This window comes from Anolis sagrei, chromosome 2 (genome assembly GCF_037176765.1).
Source record: "Anolis sagrei isolate rAnoSag1 chromosome 2, rAnoSag1.mat, whole genome shotgun sequence".
Lineage (NCBI taxonomy): Eukaryota > Metazoa > Chordata > Lepidosauria > Squamata > Dactyloidae > Anolis > Anolis sagrei.
In genome coordinates, this window is record NC_090022.1 from 47,822,637 (window position 1) to 47,848,360 (window position 25,724).

General features: G+C 39.8%; 1 protein-coding gene across 4 annotated transcripts in view; it reads left to right on the plus strand.

Moving 5' to 3' along the window:
* The window catches only part of GRM7 (glutamate metabotropic receptor 7), a 588,333-nt gene that overhangs the window by 415,338 nt on the left and 147,271 nt on the right, over positions 1 to 25,724 (plus strand). Inside the window, exon 8 of one of the 4 annotated variants that reach the window (XM_067463483.1) lies at positions 17,461 to 17,954. The exons of the other annotated variants lie outside the window; for them this stretch is intronic. Coding sequence (XP_067319584.1) covers positions 17,461 to 17,478 — 18 coding nt within the window. The 3' untranslated portion in view covers positions 17,479 to 17,954. Of the gene's footprint in view, positions 1 to 17,460; positions 17,955 to 25,724 lie in introns of those variants that run through there. 4 annotated transcript variants of the gene reach the window in all.

The window sequence follows — 25,724 nt, forward strand, 5'->3', positions numbered from 1 at the left end:
CCCACTGGACGCGGCAGTCCAGTCAGGGATAAGTGAGGCAGACTATGTTTAGGGCACCTTTTCTAGCCCCCTCCCCGTGTGGGGTGAGCAGAGTGGGTCCTCAATAGGGCTGCTCAGTCGCGGATACAGCTGCCGAACTACTCAACTGCCTCGGACCTTGAGGTAGAACGACTGAGTCCGTACCCACCGCCCATGTGCCAGTCTGTGACTAGGGGCTTCCAGATTTCACAGTCCTGCCCCCGTCGCCACTCGCTGATCGCCATGGGACTTTGGTTGCTTGGTTTTTATTTTCTTTGGAAGACGCCTGTGCGTGGGTTTTTTTAATGTGTGGAGGTCAGTGCACAACTGAACAACACACAGTCTTCACAGATGAGGTTCCACTGGTGATGTAGTTTAACACAATGACCATGGCTTCTCAGTCTGTTGCAGCCTTCTTCCGCCTTCGCAGCCGTTGTAACATGTGCCATGTTATCCTCCGCCTGCTCCGCCGTTGAGGTCTTTGGGTCTTCGGACTGTGCTTGGTCTGGGACCTCCCCCGCGGCCACTCCTGGGAGTGCACGACTCCAGTTGTTGTGCCCACAGGTTCATCGGAACACGCAAGCCCCCTCACCACGACAAGGTGACAGTCCATCGAGGGGGACTGTCCATCGATTGTATAAAATCCATTTTCTATATGGATGTTCAATTTAAAATGAGTACATTTTCCTTGAAAAAAATTCAAATCAGCATGTGTTGAATGAAAATTCTGTTCCTGAATGATTTGGATCACAAGTATGTAAATGTGTGGTCTTCCATTCTCACCTTTCATATAAGTCTGTATATGGGCAAAGTGGGTGAAACTAGATGAAGTCTAATGTAAATGAAAGCCTTCAACAACACATTAAAATGAAAAAAAAATGGATGGAAAATGGGGAAGGAATGCAACCAGTGGGAATCCTGCTTGTAAACACACTGTAAAGTTTTATATTTAGATTTCTTATACTACTGCTTCCCAGTTTATTGCTCTCCATATTTTCCAGTGTTTAGATAATTTTGAGAGGTGAAGTCCCAAACATTGTTTTATGTTGCTCTTACATGAGTCAGAAGACATCTGAAGTCATTTTCTCATGTCATGGTTAAGTACCATGCAAACAATACATTTCCCGAAGAAGTCTTAGCATTCAGACCACACACTTGAAGTATATTTGATGTATTACTGACTCAACTGAAAATTTCTTTATGTTTTAGAAATCAAAGGGTAAGAGTGGGTTTGCTGTAGTTAAATTTATAATGATTCGTGCATGAACAGTATACTTCAAATAACCCCCAGAAATTCCCAAGACAAAAGAGGTTTTCAGAACAACTACATGGATTGTGTTAGGCTTTATCTCATGTACTCAACAATGTCAAGCATGGTGACAGGGGGTAAAATCATATATTAGACATTACAAAATGTTTACTGTTGCCTGAAATCAAATCTGAATATTACTGAGCTAATACAAAGAAGTTACTTAGATACTAGGCACATTCACACTCCACAGTTATAGCTTGATCATTCCACTTTAACTGATATGGTAACATCTTGTGGAATTCTGGGGTTTGTAGTTTAGTCAGGCCCAAGTGCTCGCTAGCAGAATTTGAAATGCCCTTTTTCATGCTTTAAACGCCATCCACTACACTGCCATTTGTGGAACTAAAATGTCTACATGCAGACAACCTGATTTTCCTTTGGGGTCACTTGCCTGCCAGACACCTGACAAGCATTCAGAAAGATCCAGATCTTTGCAGGTATTCTTTTTAACCCTGGTGTAAATCACATTAAAAGGTTTAGCCCTGGTTACTTAATATTAGCCTTTGTATATCATTTGAACACTCCAGGATAATGCACCATCTACACTACATTATATGTGATTAATATGGAAACAAAGTGTAATTTAAATTCTTCTCTTTAAATTGTTCTCTTATAAATACGAGAGCAAAGGAATGGTTGGAGGGAGTTCTCATGGGAACTGTTGTTCTCTCATACCTACATTTAGCCAACTGTGTGGTTTCATTTGTTTACCTCTCTCATTAGTGGTTTCAGGATTATAAAATGAGGATTAGAGCAGTCCACACCATCTTATTGCAGTCAGGTGGAGGTTTTTGACTGCAGGGATATACAGTCCTCCACAGCAGTGCATTTTTCAGCCAATCACAAATTTGATCAGGACGTTTTAACACATTTTTTTCAACTGATCTCATGATCCAGCATGCATTTTCCATGAGCGTGATGTAGTCACCACCACCTTTTATCCTAATTACTTAAGGCCTATGTAAAAGGGGCCTTAGACCATTTCCACACAGGACAAAATGTGACATGCTGCATGTGACATTCCACACAGGGGCACAAAATGCTATCTCATAGGTTGGGTGGGGGGGGGGCAAACACCCCACCCATGTGACTGCATTCTTGGTACTGGAGGGCATAGCCAGTGCCCCCTCCCCTTCCCCATTTGGCCTTCAAAGAGAGCCCCCTTCCCCTCTCCATTACATCATCACTGCAGGCCAAGAAGAGAACAGACAGCTTTCCATAACAATTAAGGGAGATTTCTTTTCATTTTTGGGACACATTGGGGGGAGGGGAGAAGGGTAGTACTGACATCCCACCTCTTCAAGCTGCCTAAGCCCAGGGAGCCCAGGAACTCTGTGGAGACAGACACCAGAGATTCAAGGGAGATCGAGATCTTTGCAGATATTCTTTTTAACATTAAAAGATTTAGCCCTGATTACTTAACATTAGCCTGTGTATGTCATTTGAACACCCCAGGCTAATGCACCATTTACACTACATTATATGGCAGTGTAGATTAGCCCTAAGCTGTAAATCTCTGTGTTTAATATGGAAACAAAGTGTGCGCTTCTTTGGATTTGTAGTGTGATTTTGTGGAAAAAACCTGGTTGTGCTCTTTAGCACTCATAGGTCTACTTTGGAAGCATATTTGTAAGCATTCAATATGCAACCTTCTCGGGTGAAATATTCCCCTAGAAACATTTTTAGGCATGATCCTCTCCACTCCTGCATACATACATTAATATGTATAAGGAAAAAAACATATGCCAGCAAATTCACAATTGTTTGATACCTCTTTAAGCTGTCCTGGTTACCCCATTATATAAATATAAGACTGCACTGCATGTTTAATACTAGACTGCAGAATGAAAAACCTGCCCAGTTGCTCAGCTCTTTACACACTTTATCATGATTCACATATCAGCAAGTTGTTTTTTTTAAGGCTTATCAAATCTGACTAAACAACAGCAAATATTTGTTTGAAATCTGATCTGAATCTCCCTGAGCTGGTATTTGAGGAGACAGCTGGGTATTATGTAAGGTAATTCTGAGAAAGAACAAGAGAATAGCTGGTGGTGGGAGTTTGTAGGCCAGTAGCCCTTCGGTGTTAATATTATCCTTATTCAATTCACTGTGACTGCAGCAGAATATTGCCTTTGGGGAGGCAGAGTGGTGCAGAATTAGTCTGCCATGATGTTGCTTTAGTTGTCAGATTGAAATTCAAGGCAGAGCATTGTGTTGAGATGCACAGGTTCTTAATATAGAACCACACAGCTTGTGAAATGACTCCTCTGTGCTGCTTGCTATCCCAGCAGGAATTCAGTTGAGATGAGGATACAGAGCAAATGGATGTGTGGGTGAGACTGTTTTGCATGTGCAAATGAATGGAAATCTATCAGCCATCTCAGTATTATTGAAAATAGTAATAATAAGAATAACAACACATTAAAATAGAATTAGTAGCATTTTAATGGTTGAAAAGCTAGGAATTTCTCATTGAAAAATCAAATTTGCTGTTTACTAAAGCTGTCTATTTTGTTAGTAATAAAGTACGTTTATTCTGACTTAATAATTTCTCTTTAAAACCCCACATTATGAACTAGACTTTTTTAAAATCAGGGAGAGGAATCATGTGACTGTTTATATGACATGCTTTTCACATTTCTGTTCCACTTTCTCATGGTAATTTTTACATTTTAGCCTACACTAATGGAATGGTTATAATAATATATGTTATAAAATGTGGCTAAATAAATGGTAGCCAAATGGAAATCAGGGCCTTAATTAACATAAGAAATAATAGTCTAGCACAGTAAGTTGCTTTTTTGGAGATCACAAAGTTTACTTGCCAGATCTAGACTTGTCACAAACCAAATTTGCCTCTTTCTTAAATGTAGGGTTGGAGAAAGATCCTGTGGGACACATGAGTTTGGAGGCCTGTTTTGTGGTCTCTGAATCCCCACCTTCCACCCCCAGTTTGAAAAAAAATGAAATCAAAATGTGCCTGTGCCCTCATACATCTCTATTTCCTGTTTCAGAAAAAGGTCATCCTGTGCGTACAAAACAGTTGGGTGATGGCAGAAAGCATGGCAGAATTGCTGGCAACAAGTAGAGCATTTTGAGTAAAAAAAAAAAAGATTGAATAAATAATAATAATAATAATAATAATAATAACAACAACAACAACAACAACAACAACAAAAACTTTATTTATACCCCGCCACCATCTCCCCCAAGGGGGATTCGGGGTGGCTTACAAAAGTGTTCTATGTGCAGGGGTTTGAGGGGAAACATCTGGTATTGAAAGGGAGAGGTGTAGCTACCCAGAGAACCTTGTGCCCACATAAGAACTTGTTTTCCCCTGCCCCATGATTTTTTCTTGAGTCTGCAAATTTTTATCATTGCAGCAAGTGCAGCATTGAAAATTGCATGTACCTAGAACTTTTCTGTTTTTGCATGTCCTTGTAAACTTAGCCTGTCCCCTTTCTTTGAATGCATAACTGAGTCCCCATGGGGAGATAGGGTGGGATATAAATAAAGTTTTATTATTATTCATAGAATCATAGAATCAAAGAGTTGGAAGAGACCTCATGGGCCATCCAGTCCAACCCCCTGCCAAGAAGCAGGAATGTTGCATTCAAATCACCCCTGACAGATGGCCATCCAGCCTCTAGTTAAAAGCTTCCAAAGAAGGAGCCTCCACCACACTCTGGGGCAGAGAGTTCCACTGCTGAACGGCTCTCACAGTCAGGAAGTTCTTCCTCGTGTTCAGATGGAATCTCCTCTCTTGTAGTTTGAAGCCATTGTTCCGCATCCAAGTCGCCCTCCTCTGGACACATTCCAGCTTGTCAATATCTCTCTTGAATTGTGGTGCCCAGAATTGGACACAATATTCCAGGTGTGGTCTAACCAAAGCGGAATAGAGGGGTAGCATTACTTCCCTAGATCTAGACACTATGCTCCTATTGATGCAGGCCAAAATCCCATTGGCTTTTTTTGCCGCCACATCACATTGTTGGCTCATGTTTAACTTGTTGTCCATGAGGACTCCAAGATCTTTTTCACACGTACTGCTCATTATAACTGTATTGCTAAATGCACATCTAAAGTTTTAAATTCTGCATTACTAGAAATTTGATGATGGAATGAATTTAATGAAGAAACAGAATTCTTATTGCTGGCTTCATTTTTACCCTCACCCAGCTGCATACTTCAGGAGAAGCATACTGCCGGAGATAATATATAATCTGATTTATGTCCATTGATACCCTTATTGTCAATGAATTTAACCCTCTCATTCTAAATTAATTTAATTAGTCTTTAAATTGCTGGCCATCACTCCAACTTGTGGTAGCATATTATACAGTTTGATTTTTCTGTCCTGTGTGAAGGATTACACAAAACTGGAAGCATTTCAGATTTGGAAATTCTTAATTACAGATGTTTAAATTAATCTTAGTCACATTGAAAGGTTGCCCAGTCATAGTATTAAGACCATTTTTAAGCTTCCCTTGGTGAAAACACCTGACTCAAATGGCAAGCATATGTTATGGGTTAGGGTTAGGGAGAGAACAAACAGGACAAGGCCTTTCATAGTCCCCAAGGTTACAGGGTCTGAAGTGGCTATACCAGGATGCCACCATTCACTAAAAAGGATATACACCAAAGACTGGGCCATAACAGAGGTAACCCAGAATTAGCAAGTACCTTTTCCTTATCCACTTTGCTTATTATATAATAAAGAAGAGGCTGATCTGGAGTGGAATCAACTTAGTGTGGAGGGCACAATACCTGTAAATAAGCCTCTTTTTGGTCTTACAAAACAGTCATTCATAAAAGTAATGGTCACAGTTTTGCAATATAAAATGTCTGTGTGGCTGAACCCAACCCCCATTAGACAATGGTGAAGGTGAGATTTAACCCTCTGGATTTTCTCCCTCTTTTGTTGGGATTTCTAGAGTAGCACAGAAAAATAAACATAAGACTTGGCGGTATCTTTAAAGCATTATCTGTTTCAGTCTTGTGATGTATTATTGCCTAAAGAAACCCTTCACTGATGATATTATCAGTGTTGCTATTGTTAGGCAACAATCAAGTCTTAATTGAAATAGTCTCACGGGATATTTTAGGGTTATCTAGAAATTACTTTGGGGATGGCATAATAGATTAAAGGATTACTCAAAATTGAGTTAATCTGATAAATGAATAAATAATAGTGGATATCATTCCTAATTATATTAGTCATAGTACAGCCAATGAAGGTGACTACTTCAATAAGTAGCACAGGAACACTACTTATAATTGAGAAAACCTTTCTGCTGAAATTGATGCATCCATTGCCAGAATTAACAGTTTTAATCCCATTACAGAAATTGAGTGCTTTGGACTAAATACTGTCACTAATACATGTCACAGGGACATTTCAAAAACTGGCCCACTCCCACATTTCTCTTCCAGCACCTGTTATCCTCCCAATTTTATGGCAGATCTGGGGATTCTGAGGGGTACAGAAAATAAAACTTCGAACAATTTTTGTGTAATGCCTTACCCAACTCAACAAGTGGGGCAAGTTGCAATATTTTTAACAGCATTAGCATTAGGAAGGTGTTCAAGGTGTGCAGAAACACAGATGTTCTATTAGTAGCAGCATTTCTACAACACTCCAACTTAATGTCTGCATTTCTTCAGTCTTTTACTTCTAATGCAAGTGGTGTTGAAAAAAAGTCAGATGGAAATGTTGAGGCACATATATGCACATTAGCATGTCTGCAGTATACAGTACAATGAAGTTTGAGATGAGAAAGAGTAGGATACTCCACAGATAACTCTACTCTTTTCTACAGGAAATTAGAGACAATTTAATGGAGAATATGTTTTTGTTGAAAAAGAGAAGAGAATTGGAGAGATCTTGGTTCACCTCCACATTGGAAAAATGGTTTCAATTTCTAAGTGCCTATTAAAAGCACCTGCCTATCTACTGTAGCAGAGTTACTCCAAAACAAAATTAAACATCACTGCATGAATCTGTCAATCTGTCATGGAAATAGCTTGAACTTCAACAGTTGTATCTATTTGTGTAGACACTAATTTGCTTAAGTGCTTTAAAAATCAGTTCCCCAAGAGGATATAAACAGCTATGTTGGACTAATCAGAGGGCGAGTTATATCATATGCCATCACCTTCCTGCCTTGAACATGAATCCTCTATGTGATAACATGACAGGTATTGGAAAGTCCTTATAGAGCATAATGTTTTGTTCATAAAACAGAAATATTTTATATGGCTGTTTTGTTAATTTTTCATCTTTCAGTTATTTTTTGAGGGGCAGGTGGAACAATGATGAATTTCTATTATCTATATATCTTGCAGAAAATAGAGTATTGTGTATGTGTTTGACAGTTAACGTATTAATAATTCAGTTAACCTAATGTAGTGCCCTATTGTGTCAAGAACAAACAAAACAGTTGTATTGTATTTAAAGCACACACACACAATTTGCAAACTTGGCATTATACTAAATGTCCTTTGACCACCTGGCCACTTGGATTGCTTCTGGTGTTGCGATAAGAAGGTCCTCCATTGTACATGCATCAGGGCTCAGGTTGCATTGTTGTAGGTGGTCTGTGGTTTGCTCTTCTCCACACTTGCATATCGTAGACTCCATTTTGTAGCCCCATTTCTTAAGGTTGGCTCTGCATCTCGTGGTGCCGGAGCACAGTCTGTTCAGCGCCTTTCAAGTTACCCAGTTTTCTGTGTACCCAGGAGGGAGTCTCTCATTTGGTATTTGGTATTGCTGAGGTGTTTTAGCGAGTGTCTCTGTAGATCTTAGAAAACTATTTCTTAATTTAAATCAATGGCATGCTGGCTGATCTCCAAACAGAGGGTGGGCTGGCGATGTCACTGCCTTGGTCCTTTCACTGTTGGTTGCTGGATGTCAGGTGGTGCAATACCAGTGAAACAGTGTAATTTCTCCAATAGTGTAGGGTGCAGACACCCTGTGATAATGCGGCATGTCTCATTAAGAACCACATCCACTGTTTTAGCATGGTGAGATGTGTTCTACAGTGGGCATGCATACTAAGCAGCAGAGTAACATAGCACAAGGGCAGATGTCTTCACTGTATCTGGTTGTGATCCCCAGGTTGTGCCAGTCAGCTTTCGTATGATATTGCTTCTGGCACCCACTTTTTGCTTGATATTCAGGCAGTGCTTCTTGTAGGTCAGAGAACGGTTCAGGGTAACTCCCAGGTATTTGGGTGTGCTGCAATGCTCCAGTGGGATTCCTTCTCAGGTCATCCTCAGAGCTCGGGATGCTTGTCTGTTCTTAAGATGAAAAGCACATGTCTGTGTTTTAGATGGATTAGGAATCAGCTGGTTTCCCCTGTAATAGGCGGTAAGGGCACCTAGTGTTGTTAAGGATGCAGCATCCCTGTTTGCTTCCCACATCTGAGGGTCCTGCCAGACAGGCCCAAAGTGCGGGATCTGTCATAGGTTTACCTGGGGTGTCCAAATGATGCGTCAGGTAAACTTGAATTAATCTGGAGTAAACTGGGATTTTCCAGTGTGCTCCAGATTGATTTGATACTTTAAAAGATCTGGATCTTAATGTAAGGTCTGGATGTTTCCAGGTGTGGATCATGTGGGGACCGACTCCTGGGACTGCTTTTGCAATCCCAGGGGTCAATCCCCACTGCGATTCCAGTTCTTTGGGCTTCCCCCTCCCCCCAGCCTTCCATTTACCCCAAAAACTTCCATTTACCCAAAAAACTCAGATGAAGGCTCCTGGAATGTAAAAACCTCATGATGTGTCATTTTCATGTAGCAGGATCTTATGCTGGAGGGGCCTGAGCATGCAGCCCATCCCTTCACAAAAGTTTTTGGAATAAATGGAGGGGGCTGGGGGCTGGCCCCTGGGAAAGCCTAGAGTTTGGGTTTGGGTGTGTGGCTTCAATCCTGGGATTGGGGCTTGTGTAGAAAGGGCCTTGAGTTTGTGGCAATGTATGGATGCTGAAGGATTTGCAAGTGGCAAATATCAGTGGAACCCATACTATTATTATGAGAAAATATCTGGTAAAAAAATTACCTATGAATTATCAGGGTTTTTTGTGTTGTTTTTTTACTTATTCTTTTTGTGTAGTGTTTTATTGATTGGATTTTCAGTAAAAGACTATAAAAATAGGTATAGATTTACTCAAACTTAGAAATAAATAAAGAAGCAACTATAAATAAAAAGCCAATTTTCCTTAGGGTGTCCCGATGAATCAGAGACCTTTGAATCATCCTGTCATCAACAGACCTGCTCATTGAGTCAGTCCTCATAATATGGTCTTCCTCTTTTTCTGCTGCCTTCTACCTTAACAAGCATTATTGTCTTTTTTGTGAGTCATTTCTTCTCCTCATATGTGCAAAGTACAATAGCCGTCTTGGTTTCTAGAGAGAGCTTAGGTTGGATTTAAACTAGGACCCAGTCTTTTTAGCAGTCCATCACATCCACTGAACTCATCTTTAGTACCACATCATATCTATTAGGACTCTTCAACTGTCTGCCTTTCACAGTCATATGTAGAAATGCAAAATACAATGACATACACAATCTCAAAATAGTATTCAATGAGATATATCTATACTTTAGAACCTGGCCTAATCCCTTTATAGTTGCCCTTCCAAGTTGCTAGTATTCTTTTGATTTCTTGACTGCAACCTCTATTCTGATTATCAACTGAGCCAAAATAATATTGAATCTTCAACTGTATAAATATTTTCATCATATGCTTTTTAGTTATATAAATCATCTGGAAATATTTTCTTAATGTTTAGTTATAAACATGTTTTTGCACTTTATTCCTTGACTTTCTTCTTCCAAACTTTTGCTATTTTCTGCTTGTATGTTATATCATTTGCCTATCTTAAACTGTTGATGTTCCCTTCTCCAGTTTTAATACTCTTCCCTCCAAGCCTAATCCTGCTTTAAATATAATATTTCAGCATGCAAAGTAAACTGATAGGGTGATAAATGAGGTCTTGTCTCACCCTCTTGCCTCTTACCCAAAGACAGGTTACACATCAGAACATTCAAATGTTGTAGCATAGCCATTTGTTTAAGAACAAACCATAGTTTTTCATAATCTAGCCAAAGACTTTGCTATAATGTATAAAGCAAAGGTTGGCTTCCTTTCGGAAAAAAAAAAAGTATGTGCTCTATTGTATATTTGCAATGTGATCCCCAGCACTTCTTCTTTTCCTCAACCTAGCTTGGACATCTGGCATTCCTTATATGGTAAACACTGTTGTACAATTTTGAGCACCACTTTTCTGGCATAAGCAATTAAAGCAATGGTTCTATGGTTACTGCAATTCTTGGTGTCCCCTTCCAGGAGAACTGAAATGTATTTTGAGCATTTCCAGTTTTGGGGGCATTGGTTTGTTTTCAATATTGATTGACATTTTTTAATTAGAAATACTACGACCTCATCACATCAGGCTAAAATTGGTGGCATGCACCAATTTTAGCCCACGGCACCCACGATGCCATGCCAGCTCCATGAGTGAAGGAGAGCAGGACCGGTACATGCTGCCATCAGGGCAACACAGGAGATCTCCTGTGTTGCCATACATGCTATGGGGTGAAGCCATGCACACCATGCACATTCATGCTTCTTCCATGTGATTGCCCTCCCTTGGATCCAGGCGATACTAGGCATGGGGTGTCAGATTCCACATGCCCCATGGCGAAGTGGAATGCCACTGCTGCTGGCTACCAGAGGTATGATGAGGTGGTTAGATTTTGTCTCTGTCTCCTATCCAATGATTCATTGTAGTAATCCTTTGAAACAGAAGTTCAGTAAGAACACATGCTTTAAGAGCAAAAACATGTTCATTCCCAATAGAAACCAATGACACTAAAATTGTAATCTGCAGTTAAATAAGAAGTTGGTTGCGTGGGAATAAATTATGTTTCAGCATACTCTTAAATAACCTTCTGGCATGTGTCTGACTTACTAAAGTAGAAAAACTGTTTCATGTGTCAGTTTTGCTACTCCAATAAAGTAAGATCATTGACTTCAGTGAAAGTGTCAGAATTGACTTCAGTGGAGTTGAGTTGATCCCAATTAAATGAAGAGTGATTAAATTACAGATATCCCTTCAGCTCCTAATCCCAGTCCTTTCACTTTTAAAAAGAATAATAGGGAGAAATGTTGAGAAGCTGCAAATTAAAAAGAGAGAAGGAAAATTAAAATCTATATTGTGAGATTTGGTGTAGTATGGGTTTCACTTTCTCCTTGAGTAAGCAGTGCAAATATGGTAAACACCACCAATTGCCAAGGAGTTTCTTAGGGTAATGAAGGTGCTAAGTTTGCCACACAACTGGATCCTACTGAGAATACAGTGAGAGTATTCTGAACTATTCTGAAGTATTCTGAAGCAAAACATTCCCAGATGCAGATGCTAAATAGTCACTCAGCCACTATATCTAGAAGTGTTTTGCTTCAAAATTCATCATGTTACAAGTCAGGATTTCAAAAATGTTGGCATCATAAACAAATATTATATGGTAAAACAGCATAAATATGGATGGAATTATATAAATATTAATTCAGACTGGAAAGGTTGATTAAGATATTTTTGTGGTAGGTTTTTACCATTACCGAAGGGGACGGAGGAGGCACAAAGGCAGAAACTGACCTTCATTTTCTGATTTTATATGTAGGCTTCAACCAGTATGCTAACTATTGAGTGCATGGGTCCAATTACCATTTGGAAAATTAAACTGTAATTTAGGGAAAGAGTTTGTTAATGAAATAAGAAAACCAGAGTGGACCATTTGAGAGGCTAGTGCTAACATTCACTCAAAATCGAATTCGGCATCAGATGTAGGATAGACTCGTGTAAAAGTAAAGGCTGAAATGGTGACTACTTCTACCATTTTAGGCACTTAGGAAATGTGCTGCACAGGGAAGTCTACTATTGTGCTTCCCCACTTGCCTGGTTACCTTAAATCCCCCTAATAGTATAAGACAGAGATTCTCAAACCTTTTCAGCCACTGAGCCCTTTTTGAAGAAAAAGTTTCTTGTGGAGCCTTAATAAATGTTTATACATTACATTATATATTATTTAATGTACATATATCAGGCACATAAATGGGCACATTTTGGACACAGGGGCCACATTGTATTTTAAAATTTGACAGACAGGCTGAGCAAGTGGCAGATGGATGTAGAATGTTTGTGTGAATTAATTGCAAAAAAATTTGAACAAATTCCTATGCATACCACACATATTTCATTAGTAGTGTTCTCTCCATACTTCTGCCATGCAGTAAAAGCACAGATCAAAGCACCCCCACAAGATGGCCATTCGGCCCTTGTGGTAGTAGTAGTAGTAGTAGTAGTAGTAGTAGTAGTAATAGTAATAATCGCAGAAACCCCAAAAGTCATCCACTCCAACCCCTTTCTGCCATCCAGGAAAAGGGGTTTAGAAGAACGGAAAGTGTGTGGATGAAAAGGTCTGCATGGTGGGAATGGGATGGGATGGAACAGAAAGGGAAGGGTGGAAGCCCTTCATGGTTGTGGTCGCCAGCTTCAGCATGTTCCAGCCATTGATGGTGATAGCGGCAGGGTTCAAGAGCTACTTTTCCATCAAGTCCTTGGTGTGTAAGGACCCGCTCCCTCAGGAAAGGGCCCTTCAGCTGGCCCTGGGCTACCTTCCATGGGGGCTGGAGGCTGCCTTCTCTGCCTGCACTGCCTCCATGCCTCAGGACCCCAGCCTGCACTCTATGTTACATCTGCTGCTAATGCCATCACCTACTTTTCATAGAGAGCCCCACTGGCACTGCCGCCCCTGCTCTCCTGAGCCTGCACCATGCCCCCTTCTGCTGCAGCCACCAACAGGGCCCTTGCACTTCTTTGCCACCACACACTGGAAAGGGAGGAATGAGGGGGGAAGAAGGAGGAAGCATGGAGCCCCTGAGCAAAAATTGAGACCCTCTGGTATAAGAGTTTAGCATACTTGTGGTGACTCCCACCTCACCAAGCATCCAATCTGTTTCATTGAGTCAACTACAGCATCCAAATAGGAACAGATACAAAAATTCAAACAGATCAGAGTGATCTTTGTGGAGTTGTTCCTGAATTGCCTATTTATTTTGACTGTGATAGATGGAACTGAGGGAAATTTGTGATCTATGAGATAATATTTACTATACATCTGTTGGTGAGCTAATAGGTTCTGTCAGCAATATACTTTCATATCAAAACCCGAGTGAACCCAGCATGGTTGTGTCACTTGCTGCATTGGACCATGTGACTGATTCTGTGGGCTAACTACTGCTTGTTTTTATTCTGTTTTACTCTAGCTACAGGAGTTGAAAGCCTGCTCAGCTCAAGTATAAAGAACAAATCCCATGATAGCTAAGGATACATCCAACATCTGTAGCTGACAGTACACTTGGATAGAGCTTGAAAGGGTAGCAGTGGAAATGGAGCATGCCAGCATAGTGCAGAGGTCTGAGTTTTGGACTATGGATCTCTTCACAATGGCCACTATAATTGCCATGCAACATGGCAAATCCAGAGACTGCTGTCAGGGGGTGTGGGGAACCTGTCACCCAACATCACCCGGCTTACTAGCAGAGCGACCCCACCGGGAGAAGCATTGACAGTCCAGCTTACCCCAATTGATCCAAGGCAACATGGAAAGCCTCCTGTGTTGCCGTGGTGGTGGCATGCTCCACTTCACCATCCATCAGAAGTAGTACTGCATAATGGGAGCCAGTGGGCTGGCGAAGTTGAGCATGCCACCAGTTCTTCCCCCCATCTGATGAGATTGTATGATCCTGGTGGCCAGGGTTGGAATCCTCACTTAGCCAAGATTACTCATTAAGTGACCATAGACAAGTAATGAGCTCTCCACCTCAGAGGAAAACCCTCTCTGAAGAAAATTTGCCCAAAAACTCCCTTTGATGTGGTCACTACAATTTGGAAACAGCTTAAAGGAACATAACAACAATGTAGGATTGAGGTTTATTTTCTATATAAAGAAAACTGGCAGTTTAAGGCATTTGTAATTTTTTTCATATTCATGCCATTCTTTCATGATACATTGATTCATGAGTCAGTTCTAGGGTTGAATTAAATATTCTTCCTAGCTACAGTGCAACTAGATGGAAAAATATAAACATTTGTTATGAGATATGCTACCTACAGCATCAGAGCCCCCAGTGATGCAATGGGTTAAAACCTTCTGCTGTTAGAACTGAAGACTGGGAGGTCACAGGTTTGAATCCGGGGAGAGCATGGATGAGCTTTCTCTGTCATCTCCAGCTCCCCATGTGAGGACATGAAAGAAGTCTCCCACAAGGATGGTAAAATATCCGGGCCTCCCCTGGGCATCTTAACAGTATTATAGGTCCTTGAGCAAAGCAGTGCACTGGACCATCCCTACACAACCACTCACAGGCATAAAAAATTATATTTATTGGTCCCTCTAACAAAATCAGTAATTTTTCCCTTTCTCTTCTGTGCTTCACTAAAAACATTGCATTTCATTTCTTCTGAAAGGGTTATTTATGAATCTCAGTGACATTTATGAATCTCTACAGTTTCTTTTTCCTTTCTTCACTTTTTTACACTTCCTCTAACTTCCTTAAACTGTGCTCCTTCGGTTATTTTCGATTTGAGCTCCCAGTAGCCCCAGCCAGCTTGCCAACTGTTAGGAATTGTGGGAGCTGAAGTCCAAAATATCAGGAGGAGCACCATTTGAGAAACACTGCTCTAACTCTTCTTCACACAAATAGAATTCTTGGAACTCAAACAGTAGAGACTCTGCTTCTGGTAACGAAAATGCACACTGACAGCAGTTGTTGTCCACAGCAGTTAATTGTCTCATGAGAATCTGTTTCAATAGCCAGATACCATAACATTGCAAACAATAAAAACGGCAATTTGATTTCTTGTGAAATCAAACATGACAATTCTCCACTAAAACAACCCAATCACAATTTTTCTCATTCTATTGGGTTAGTAGATTTGAATATGATCAGAAAATTGGTGTTAAATTATGCTCTGTGCATTGACTAGTTTGGGGTCCTTATGTTCATGGACTCCTGTGCCTTAAGATGGCACAGAGTGAATATGTACAAATAATGATGTTAGCCTTTTTGTGTGAGACCAGGTGAACATCCTGTTTTCCATGAAGTTCAGCAAGACTATGAGTAGAGCTGAACTAAAGCTTCTTGATTTTTTTTTAAAAAAGCAGATTTTTAAAATTAAAAAAACCCACTCTTCTTTGATCTTATTTTTAATACCTTCCTTTCCCCTCAAATTATCAGACTTTTTGCAGGATATTACATTAATGATCGGTGCTCCATGCAGTCATGCCGGCCACATGACCTTGGAGGTGTCTATGGGCAATGCCGGCTCTTCGGCTTAGAAACGGAGATGAGCACCCCACCTCAGAGTCAGACATGACTGGGCTTAATGTCAGAGGAAAACCTTTACCTTTACCCACCTACCTTAATGTTCTCTGTTTTTATAATTAACATTTTGCTCCCACAGTGAATAGGCCCAAGGCTCTGGAAAATAGAAATTGGTAGCCAGGATGACAACTCAATTGCTGTTGCTACGGCTGCTTGCAGCAACACTGCTAAAAGTGATAATAAGAAATTTAATAAATTGTATTGCTGTCCCTGGGAGTGATAAGCTCTAACCCCAAGAAACTGTTTGACAACTTCAGATTCTTATAAAGAAATTTAATTGAATCATTCCATGCAAATTATTTTCTCCTGTAAGAATGATGGGCATTTGCACATGACACTGCCTATTAAAAGCCTCTAACTGAGCAGGGACATAAGACTAGGGGCGGCTCAACCCATTACACAAATTAAGCATTTGCAGTATAGTTGATTTTGCCCAGGGGCGCTCTTGAGTCACTCTTGAGGGAAAATAGACCTTGACATATGCGAGTTGTAGTTACTGGGATGTATAGTTCACCTACAATCAAAGAGCATTCTGAACTCCACCAATGATGGAATTGAACCAAATATGGCACACAGAACTCCCATGATGAACAGAATATATATATATATATATATATATATATATATATATATATATATCAGTGATTGGTTGGGGGGGGGGGCAAAATACTGTTTGCTTACCATTGAAAATCACCTAGGGTTGCCTCTGCGTAAGACTTCCCTTTCCCCAAGTGATCTACACTGTAGACCACTTATGTAATTTGACACCACTTTAACTTTCGTGGCTCAATGTTATGTAATCCTGGGAGTTATAGTTTTGCAAGGTCTAGAGCCTTCTCTAGCAAAGAGTGCTGGTGCCTTACTAATGTAGAAATCCCAAAATCCCATAGCATTAAGCCCGTATAGTTAAAGTTGTCTCAAATTGCATTAATCCCCCCTCCCAAATTGTTACTCCAGATCCTTCCTCTGGACCTACATGCTTCCTCTAATCAAGATTCTGCCACTTACATTCAAAGTATGATACCATTTAGTGTCCAGGTAACTGAAAGAGATACCTTCCAACCTATATGGAAGGATTATCTTGGAATGCTGTTTTGTTTTCCATCTATGGTAAAAGTGGTAGCGAACCAAGAAAGAAAGTGGTCTTTGCAAGATACATATTATCTCAAGCCCCATCTACACTACCATTAAAAATTAAAATTATCTGTTTTGAACTAGATTATATGGCAGTGTCGATCCAACCTCTATGGAAATCTATCCACAGAAACAACTGGGTGTGATCCTGGATTCATCGCTGAGCCTGGAACCGCAGTTTTCAGCGGTGACCAGAGGAGCATTTGCACAGTTAAAGCTTGTGCACCAGTTGCGCCCATACCTTGGGAAGTCTGACTTGGCCACGGTGGTCCACGTTCTGGTTACATCCTGTATAGATTACTGCAATGCGCTCTATGTGGGGCTGCCTTTGAAAACTGCTCGGAAGCTTCAAATGTGTGTGGCAGCCAGGTTACTAATGGGAGCGGCACTCAGGGAGCATACAACTCCTCTGCTGTGCCAGCTCCACTGGCTGCCAGTTTGCTACCGGGCACAATTCAAAGTGCTGGCTTTAGCCTATAAAACCCTAAACAGTTCTGGCCTGGCTTATCTATCTGAGCGCATATCTCCCTATGAACCTTCCAGGAACTTGAGATCGTCTGAGGAGGCCTTGCTCTCGATCCTGCCTGCTTCACATGCATGTCTGGTGGGGACAAGAGACAGGACATTCTCTGTGGTGGCCACTCTGCTGTGGAACTCCCTGCCTAAGCATATTAGATCGGCCCCCTCCCTCCTGACCATTTGAAAAAGAGTGAAAATGGAACGGTTGAGGATTTGACCAAGAAGACAAAGTTTTTACAATTTTATTGTTTATTGTTTTTATGGTTTTTAAATGTATTGTGATGCTTTTGCTTTTTACTGATGTATGTATTTTTATATATGGCATCTAATTGTTGCCGACTTGTACACCTCCCTGAGTCACCTTCGGGCTGATATGGGCGGGATAAAAATGATGTAAATAAATACATTTACTGCTGGTATCAACATTTCCCCGCTGATTACAGGGAATGATCTGTTCTCACTGACCCCTTGAAATATATATTTTAAACCCATATGTGCAATATATTATAGTTCCATTTTATTTGACTAATTTGTTATTATTTTCATATATCATCTTCCTTGGTTTGTTGATAGCCAGGAATCTCTAAATAATAAACACTGCCTTTTATATCACTGAGCAATAGCCAGTGATAAATCACCTTCCATGAATTTATCTGGTCCTTAAAGGACTTTGAGAATATGTGGCTTTCTGGATATTGCTGGAAGACAATTCCCATCATCTTTCACCATTAGTTAAGACTAATGGAAGCTGTACAGTATCTGTAAGCTAATGATTGTCTCAGCTACTTCTTGCAGCAGATTTCACAAATAATTGTGTGTTATGTGATGAAAAGAAACCTTCATATTTTTTAAAAAAATAACACAGTGCCTCCATCAGAATCTAACTCCATTTTAACTTTATCACTTTAGATGTCTGAGGCCTCTTCCACACAGCTGCATAAAATTCACATTGAAATGGATTATATGCCAGTGTGCACTAAGGGCCCTTCCACACAGCCATATAACTAATATCAAGGCAGAAAATCCCACAATATCTGCTTTGAACTGATTTATCTGAGTCCACACTGACATATATTCCAGTTCAAAGAAGATAAGATGGGATTTTATTCAGCTTTGTGGAAGGGGCCACAGTTCAAAGCAATAGTTTTGAATTATCTGTCTTGATATTCTGGATTATATGGCTGTGTGGCAGGGCCTTGAGAACCCAAAGAGTAAGAAGAAGCCAATGGAGAACCTAAGCATTCAAAAGGGACCCCCGCTGGGCATTTAAAGTGAGACAAAGCCATTGCCCTTAACATTGTTCTTGAAGAGGGTGAAATAATGCCTCAGAAGGAATACTTGTTCTAGCACGGAGTCCACAGTGTTTCAATATTTTTCATCTTCTCTTCACCGAAATTTTTGGAATTGCTAATGAGCCAATTTTACTTTTTGTCACAAAAAACTTACCCTTACAAGGACTTGCTTTCATTTCTTAAGCAGCACATTTTTTTCTCATTTCTTTTCCTTTGGTGCCAGGTGTAGGAATAGATGTACTTCTAATTAAAAGCAGTCAGTGTCCATTCGAACAGTTGGGTTGAAAAACCTGAAGGAAAATATATACTGACAAGTGCGCATATTTCACACCATTTTAGCTAATTCCATAAGCATCCTGTTGACTGTTGACCATAACAGTTTGCAGACCTGGAAAGTTTTTATATTCAGCCATGCATAGCCCATAGTTGTAGAAACAGACTGTTCATACCTTGTTAATATCAGTTGGCTGAATTATTAAAAGATTGCTGCAACAGCATGGAGCAAACAGTAGGAAATCATGGTAATCTTAGAAAGTAGAGATTCAGATCCCCAAGGGATGCCAATTGAGACACTTAAATCAGCATGCCAGGTTTTGAGATGCAGAAGGGTAAGGTCAACGCGTAGTGGCACTTATACTTGTTAAACTACATTAACCTGAGTTTTTAACCCCAGGAACTTTCCCTCCTTCTTTTTCACTCTGATGAGTGGGTGTGATTAGTAATGCCTGTCTTGCACCTGAAATGAAAGATCACAGTGATAAATGCCTCTTCCCTCCTGTAGTGGCCAAGGGCTCATTTTCAAGATAAACATAGTTAGAAAATTGAGTCAGAAAATTGTGCACTGTCTCGAAACTACTGCACAACTTTCACCTTGCAGGTGATAAGGTTGGCACCTGATAGACCAATCTGCATGTATCAGCATCTTATTAGTTTGTCCATCTTATAAAGTGCTTTTTAAGCTGATCTGAGAAGAGAAAACATTTGAGATCTTTTTTTTAAAAAAAATCCTATAATTGAGCCTGGATGCTTGAATAAGGTAGGTTGTTGTTGTTACTATATGCCTGCACACTACAAACCATTTTCCCATATAACACAAAGCCTAGCTTTAATTTCATTTCATATTTCAGCATCTCACCTATCAGGTTGCACAACTGATTTTTCATCTACATGGTAGAATCAATGCTATTTGATACTAGTTTTAGTGCCATGACTTAGTGCTATGAAATTGTAGGTCTTGTAGCTTTATGAGGTCTTTAGCCTTCTCAAAAAGATGCTGATGCCTCACCAATATACAAATCCAGGATTCCATAGCATCAAGCCATGGCAGCTAAAGTAGTGTCAAACTGTAACCTTGTCCCCCATGCTGTTTAACATTTACATGAAACCATTAGGAGAGATCATCCGGAATTTTGGAGTTCAGTGTCAAATTTATGCTAGGAACTCTATTGCTCTTTTCCACTGAAAGCCAAGGATGTCGTTCCACCCTTAAACCAGTGCCTTTCATCAGTGATGGACTGGATGAGGACTAATAAGTTGAAGGTAAATCCAAAAAAGATGAAGTACTACTTGTCAGTCAGAAGGCGGATCAGGGTGTGGGATTACATCATGTACTAGATGGGGTCACACTCCCCCTGAAGACATAGGTTTGCAGTCTGGGGGTGCTCCCAGCCTCAGTGCTGACCCTCATATCTTAGGTGTCAGAGGTGTCCAGGAGCGCTTTTGGCCAACTAAAACATGTGCACCAGCCGTGCTCATATCTTGAGATGCCAGATCTGACCATGGTAGTCCACACTTTGGTTACTTCCTGTCTGGATTACTACAATGCTCTCTACATGGGGCTGCCTTTGAGGACAATTTGGAAGCTGCAATTGGTTCAGAGATTGGCAGCCAGGTTACTAACTGGAGTGCCGTAAAGGGAGAGAATCATCCCCATGTTATGGCAGCTCCACTAGCTGCTGATCTGCTTCCAGGCTAAATAAAGTTCTGGTTATTACCTAAACGGTTCAGGCCCAGACTATTTCAAAAATCACATCTCCTTGTACAAACTAGAATGAGCATTGCAGTCCGCGGAGTAGACCCTGCTCTCAATCCCACCCCCATCCAAGCATGGTTGGTGGGAGCAAGAGGGGAAGGTGTTCTCTGTGGCTGCTCTTCGAACACCCTCCCTGAAGAACTAAAAATGGACTCCTTCTCTCCTTTGAAAAGCTTTTAAAGACCCATCTATGCAATATAGCTTATGGAGAAGAGGATTAGTATACCTTACATACATCCTTGCCTCAACACCAGATACTTATTGCTTTTCAATGTGGATCCTGATTGAAACAATAATTACTGTCAGACTGGCAATCTGAGGATTGTTTTTGCAGTAGTTATTGTGGGCTTTCAAGTTGACTCTCATTTTGGCTTTTTAGGGTTTTCCTGGCAAGGTTTGATCAGATGAGATTTTCTCTTGCATTCTTCCAAGTCTGAAGAAGTGACTTTGAGTAAAACATGCTTTCTCAACCTTCGTGGAAAACACGTAGGGATCAGAACCCTGATCTGCCAGGGGATTAGCCTAGTTCTCAAAACCACAGTATCAGTTTTTCTAATGTGTCAGTTGTGGTTACATATGTTAAATACTTGAATTTATTAATAAATATATTTATTTATTAGGACTTCTTCCTGGAATATTAAAAAGAATATTAATTTTATTTTATTCATCCATAATTATTTTGTCTGTACTTAGTTAAAGGAAACTCTTGTAGGGAAAATGGTGATGTAGAACCACCCTGAAAGACCAAAAGAAGATTCCCAAGTCTAGATTATTAGAACCTAAAGAGGCTGATTTTGCAAAAGAAAAAATAGTTTGGACATCTCTTGCATTCTTGCAGTGATCTATCATCTACCTCCCTGCCTTTTTTATACTTGAAGCTGTAGCAACAGTAAATGTGATAATATCTCCAAAGTATAATTAAAGTTTGATACACACAACCTAATTTTATTTGTTGAGTTGCTGTTGCCAAAGTGGGATTGATTACTGTAGTATGTAAGAAAAAATGTGCTAAATGGAAGGTTCATCATTATTCAGGAAACATTCTGCACAAAATTCACACATGCCCCCCCCCCCCTAAAAACAACATTTTCTGTGTAAGGAACAGCATTTTCTGGGCAGAAAATATTTTATAATATAATATAAAATGTAATACATTTATAATAGTAAAAGAAAATTAAATAACTTTGAATTATTGTTTTCTTTTTTCCCCTGTGCAAAACAACTATGTGTGAATTTTATGTAGACTAAATCTCAAACTTCAAAGATTCCCACCAGTCCAGGACTCTCTGGTGAGGTTAGGGTTTCTGAGCACTAGAGAAATGTGTTTTCTCTACCAGTTTACAAACATTTTAAAATAATCTTTATAACCTTGGTAGGATATTTCATGTCAGACAGGTTTTAGCTTAACTAAAGTTGGAAAATACCTCTGCACTGTGAGGAAGGTACTGGGCAGCAAAAGTAGTAAGGGGTGAAATTTGTGAAAGATCTTGTAGAGATAATCACTATGTCACTTAACTCTGATTAATACTTCACAGAAGAAGGCCAAGTAAACCATATCTGGGTTTTTTTTTTTACCACAGAGGCACACATACACTCACAAATATTGCAAAAAAACAAACAAACAAAAAAACAACAACACAACCCCATGATAGAGTCACCTTAGAGTAGGGGTCCTCAGACCTTTTTAAGCAGAGGGCCAGTTCATGGTTCCTCAGACTGTTGGGAGGGATGGGGGGAGGACTATAGTTTGGAAAAAGGAACCAAGAATGATTTCCTATGCACATTGGACATATTTTATTTGTAGTGCCAAAAACAAAAACCCAGGAAATAACAATACATTATTTAAAATGAAGAACAATTTCAACCAACATAAACTTACCAGTATTTTAATGGAAAGTGTAGGCCTGCTTTGACTGATGAGATAGTCAAATAAATTAGGATTGTTATTGTGTGCCTTCAAGTCTTTTCTAACATAGAGGAACCCTAAGTCCAAAGTTTAGGGGTTAAATGAGCTTGGAGGGCTGCATCCGGCCTGCAGACCTTAGTTTGGAGACCCCTGCCTTAGAATCGTCAGCAACAACATATTTTGCACTCTCTTGTTAGGATTTAAATTGTTATATATGTTCCACCTCTTATATCACAGAACAGGTGCTGTATTATGAATGCAAAAAAGGATCAGTTTTAATGATAGGTGATTGCACATTTCATTTTGAACTTCCAGGAGGCTTTTCAAACCATAGCCCAAACTATCCTTTTTATTTCAGTATAAGGCATAGCACTGAAAGAAATGCACAGCAGTTTAAACCAGGACTGTTTTTCCTGCTGTCTTTATCACTGCACAAATACTTTTAGATTAGCCTTGGTACTGGTTTGAGTTTCTACATGACCTGTGTGGCCCATTTATTGACAAAAACTCCATGTGTTTCACTGCTTCCATAATAGCAAATGAAATGCGCTCTGTAGAGGAAAGCTCCCCCACATTTTTAAGTTGCAGTGAAGTGGTCAATAAAAGCTAAGGACCGTGACCCATTGTCATTATGATGGAGTGAATTCCTCATTAGGGAGTGTGTTCTCATTCATCAAAGTTGCCAGCTTTCATTTTACCAGCTGTATTTCACTTAGGTTCACAGCACCGGGTGACAAGCTATATCATGCCAGAAAACCTGAAATCTCTTGGGGATGACTGAAGCCATGTTTTGCTCCCAATACTTCATTATGATTATCCTGGCTACTTGAGCTGTCCATGAACTGTAAGCTCAAAGGAAGTGACCTGAGGAGCTGATTTTATCAAGATGCTTTTTTAAAACAACAACAGCTATGTAGCAAGAGCTGGTAAATCTAGTTCTTATTTTAGCTGGAAATATCCAAATCTATTTGGACTGAATTGGACTGGATGGCCCACAAGGTCTCTTCCAATTCAATAATTCTATGATTCTATTTAGCAATAGACTTTGGCATCATGAGTAGAACCTTGTTGTTGTTGTTGTTGTTGTTGTTGTTGTTGTTGTTGTTTATTCATTCAGTCTCTTTCAACTCTTTGTGACCTCATGGACCAGCCCACACTAGAGCCCCCTGTGGCCGTGGCCACCCCCAGCTCCTTCAGGTTTGAGTCAGTCACTTCAAGGATACCATATATCCATATTGCCCTTGGTTGGCTCCTCTTCCCTTTTCCTTCCATCTTCTTTATTTTTTACATCTACCAGGTTTTTATTATGTCCACACTTTGTTCTCATTTACAACCGCATGCTCCCACTTCCCCATCTTACTTCAGAGATTTCTACCACTAACATAGAAACATTTGTATGGAGTCCCTTTGTAAATGTCCCTGATATGAAGTTCTCCTATATCATAGCATCTAAATAATTTATTTCTACCTTGTCTCCATTTGGCAATCAACATTTTACCTTCATCCCTTAGGATTAATTCTTCCCGAACCAAGCATTCCCCATTTCCCATCAGCTTTCCCCAAGGGCTTGGATGTTGTTTTTATTGTGTCTGATATACATTTGTTTTGTTTCAGATGCACCCTAATTCCCCATTAACTTTAACAGCATTAAAGACAGCCTGGCTAGAATGAACACTTCATATAATGTCCCTGATGAGCTCAAAGAACTATTCATTCTGCATTCAAGTCCAGCACATTTTTAGCCTGCTGTGCTGTCAGAAAAGTGCTTCATCTACAGTTTCCCAGAAAATGCTTATTATTTTAAAATTTGCATTGATGCACACAGTAAACTGCAGATTAATTATTCAAATGCCATTAAAGGCCCAAATACAACTTCATGCTTTACTTTCAAGAGGCAGAGTGCATAGGAAACACGGTCAGGCCTTTTAGCATACCTTCCCCACCACTTGCTTAATTTGATGGGATGCATTTACCAAAAAAGTATTTCATGCACATTAATGCATTAACTTAAAAAGAGAAACAAATATGTGACTCAAAATGAAGACTTCACTCTCCCAGTAAAACTTCATGTTCTCTGAATGAGGAGTGGAGAATTTTGGGGACAGAAGTAGAATGATTTAGGTGATAATAAGGTACATACATTGGCAGTAAAGAAAGGCAATGTGGAGAGTGCAGCTCTGGGACTTTTTTAGTGGTAAGAGCCAGTAATCCTCCATAGCCTCAGGTAATACATTTACTGGGCAAGAGCCTCCTACATTTATTTTTGAAAGATATAATAGTGTCTGTCATTTTCATTAAATATATATTAGAATATGCATATAACACAGTAACCCTACAATCTGGGATAAAAATTAAAACTAAGCCTTACTAGCATGTGAAATGCCAAGGTGAACACTCTTTAATATTTCAATGTGTGCACACATTGTTCTATTACCGAAAAAGTGCTTTTGTGCACTTTTTCAGAAATTTGTATTGCAAAACAAGCCAAGCAATTTATCAATTTCTGATAGAAAATTGTGTTTGAATCTATATTGAATTCCAGGAGATGTAAAGAAGGTAACCTCACATCAGTTGTAAACTCAGTAAAGTTCTTACCCATCCCTATTTATTTTCCAAAAAGCAGAGACAGATTTATATCAACTAAATGAAGAATATTGCATCAAAGGTAGCTTCTTGTTATTCTCTCTTCATGACACAGAATAACAGAAGCACAACATTTGTTGAACGCTTAAGGGCAAAACATAATTTGTACTATTGTTAAGATCTAGTTGTAAGGCCATTAAAGGCTCTGTTGCTGGTACTGACTGTGAGAAAACGTACCTATCTTGAAAATCTGATGTATTGAGTAGAATGCAAAACAACCTCATTCAGAGATGAGACATAGCAGTTATCTCTTAAAATGTTCTCCATGATGAGTAGAATTTATACTATACATATATAGGATAGCAACTAAGCTATAAATATGATCATTAGTGTTGCTCAGAATCAGTGATATTTTTTTCCATTTGGTTGCATGGTATCCATAACATTTGGTTGCAAATATTCTTCTGCAGTCAGA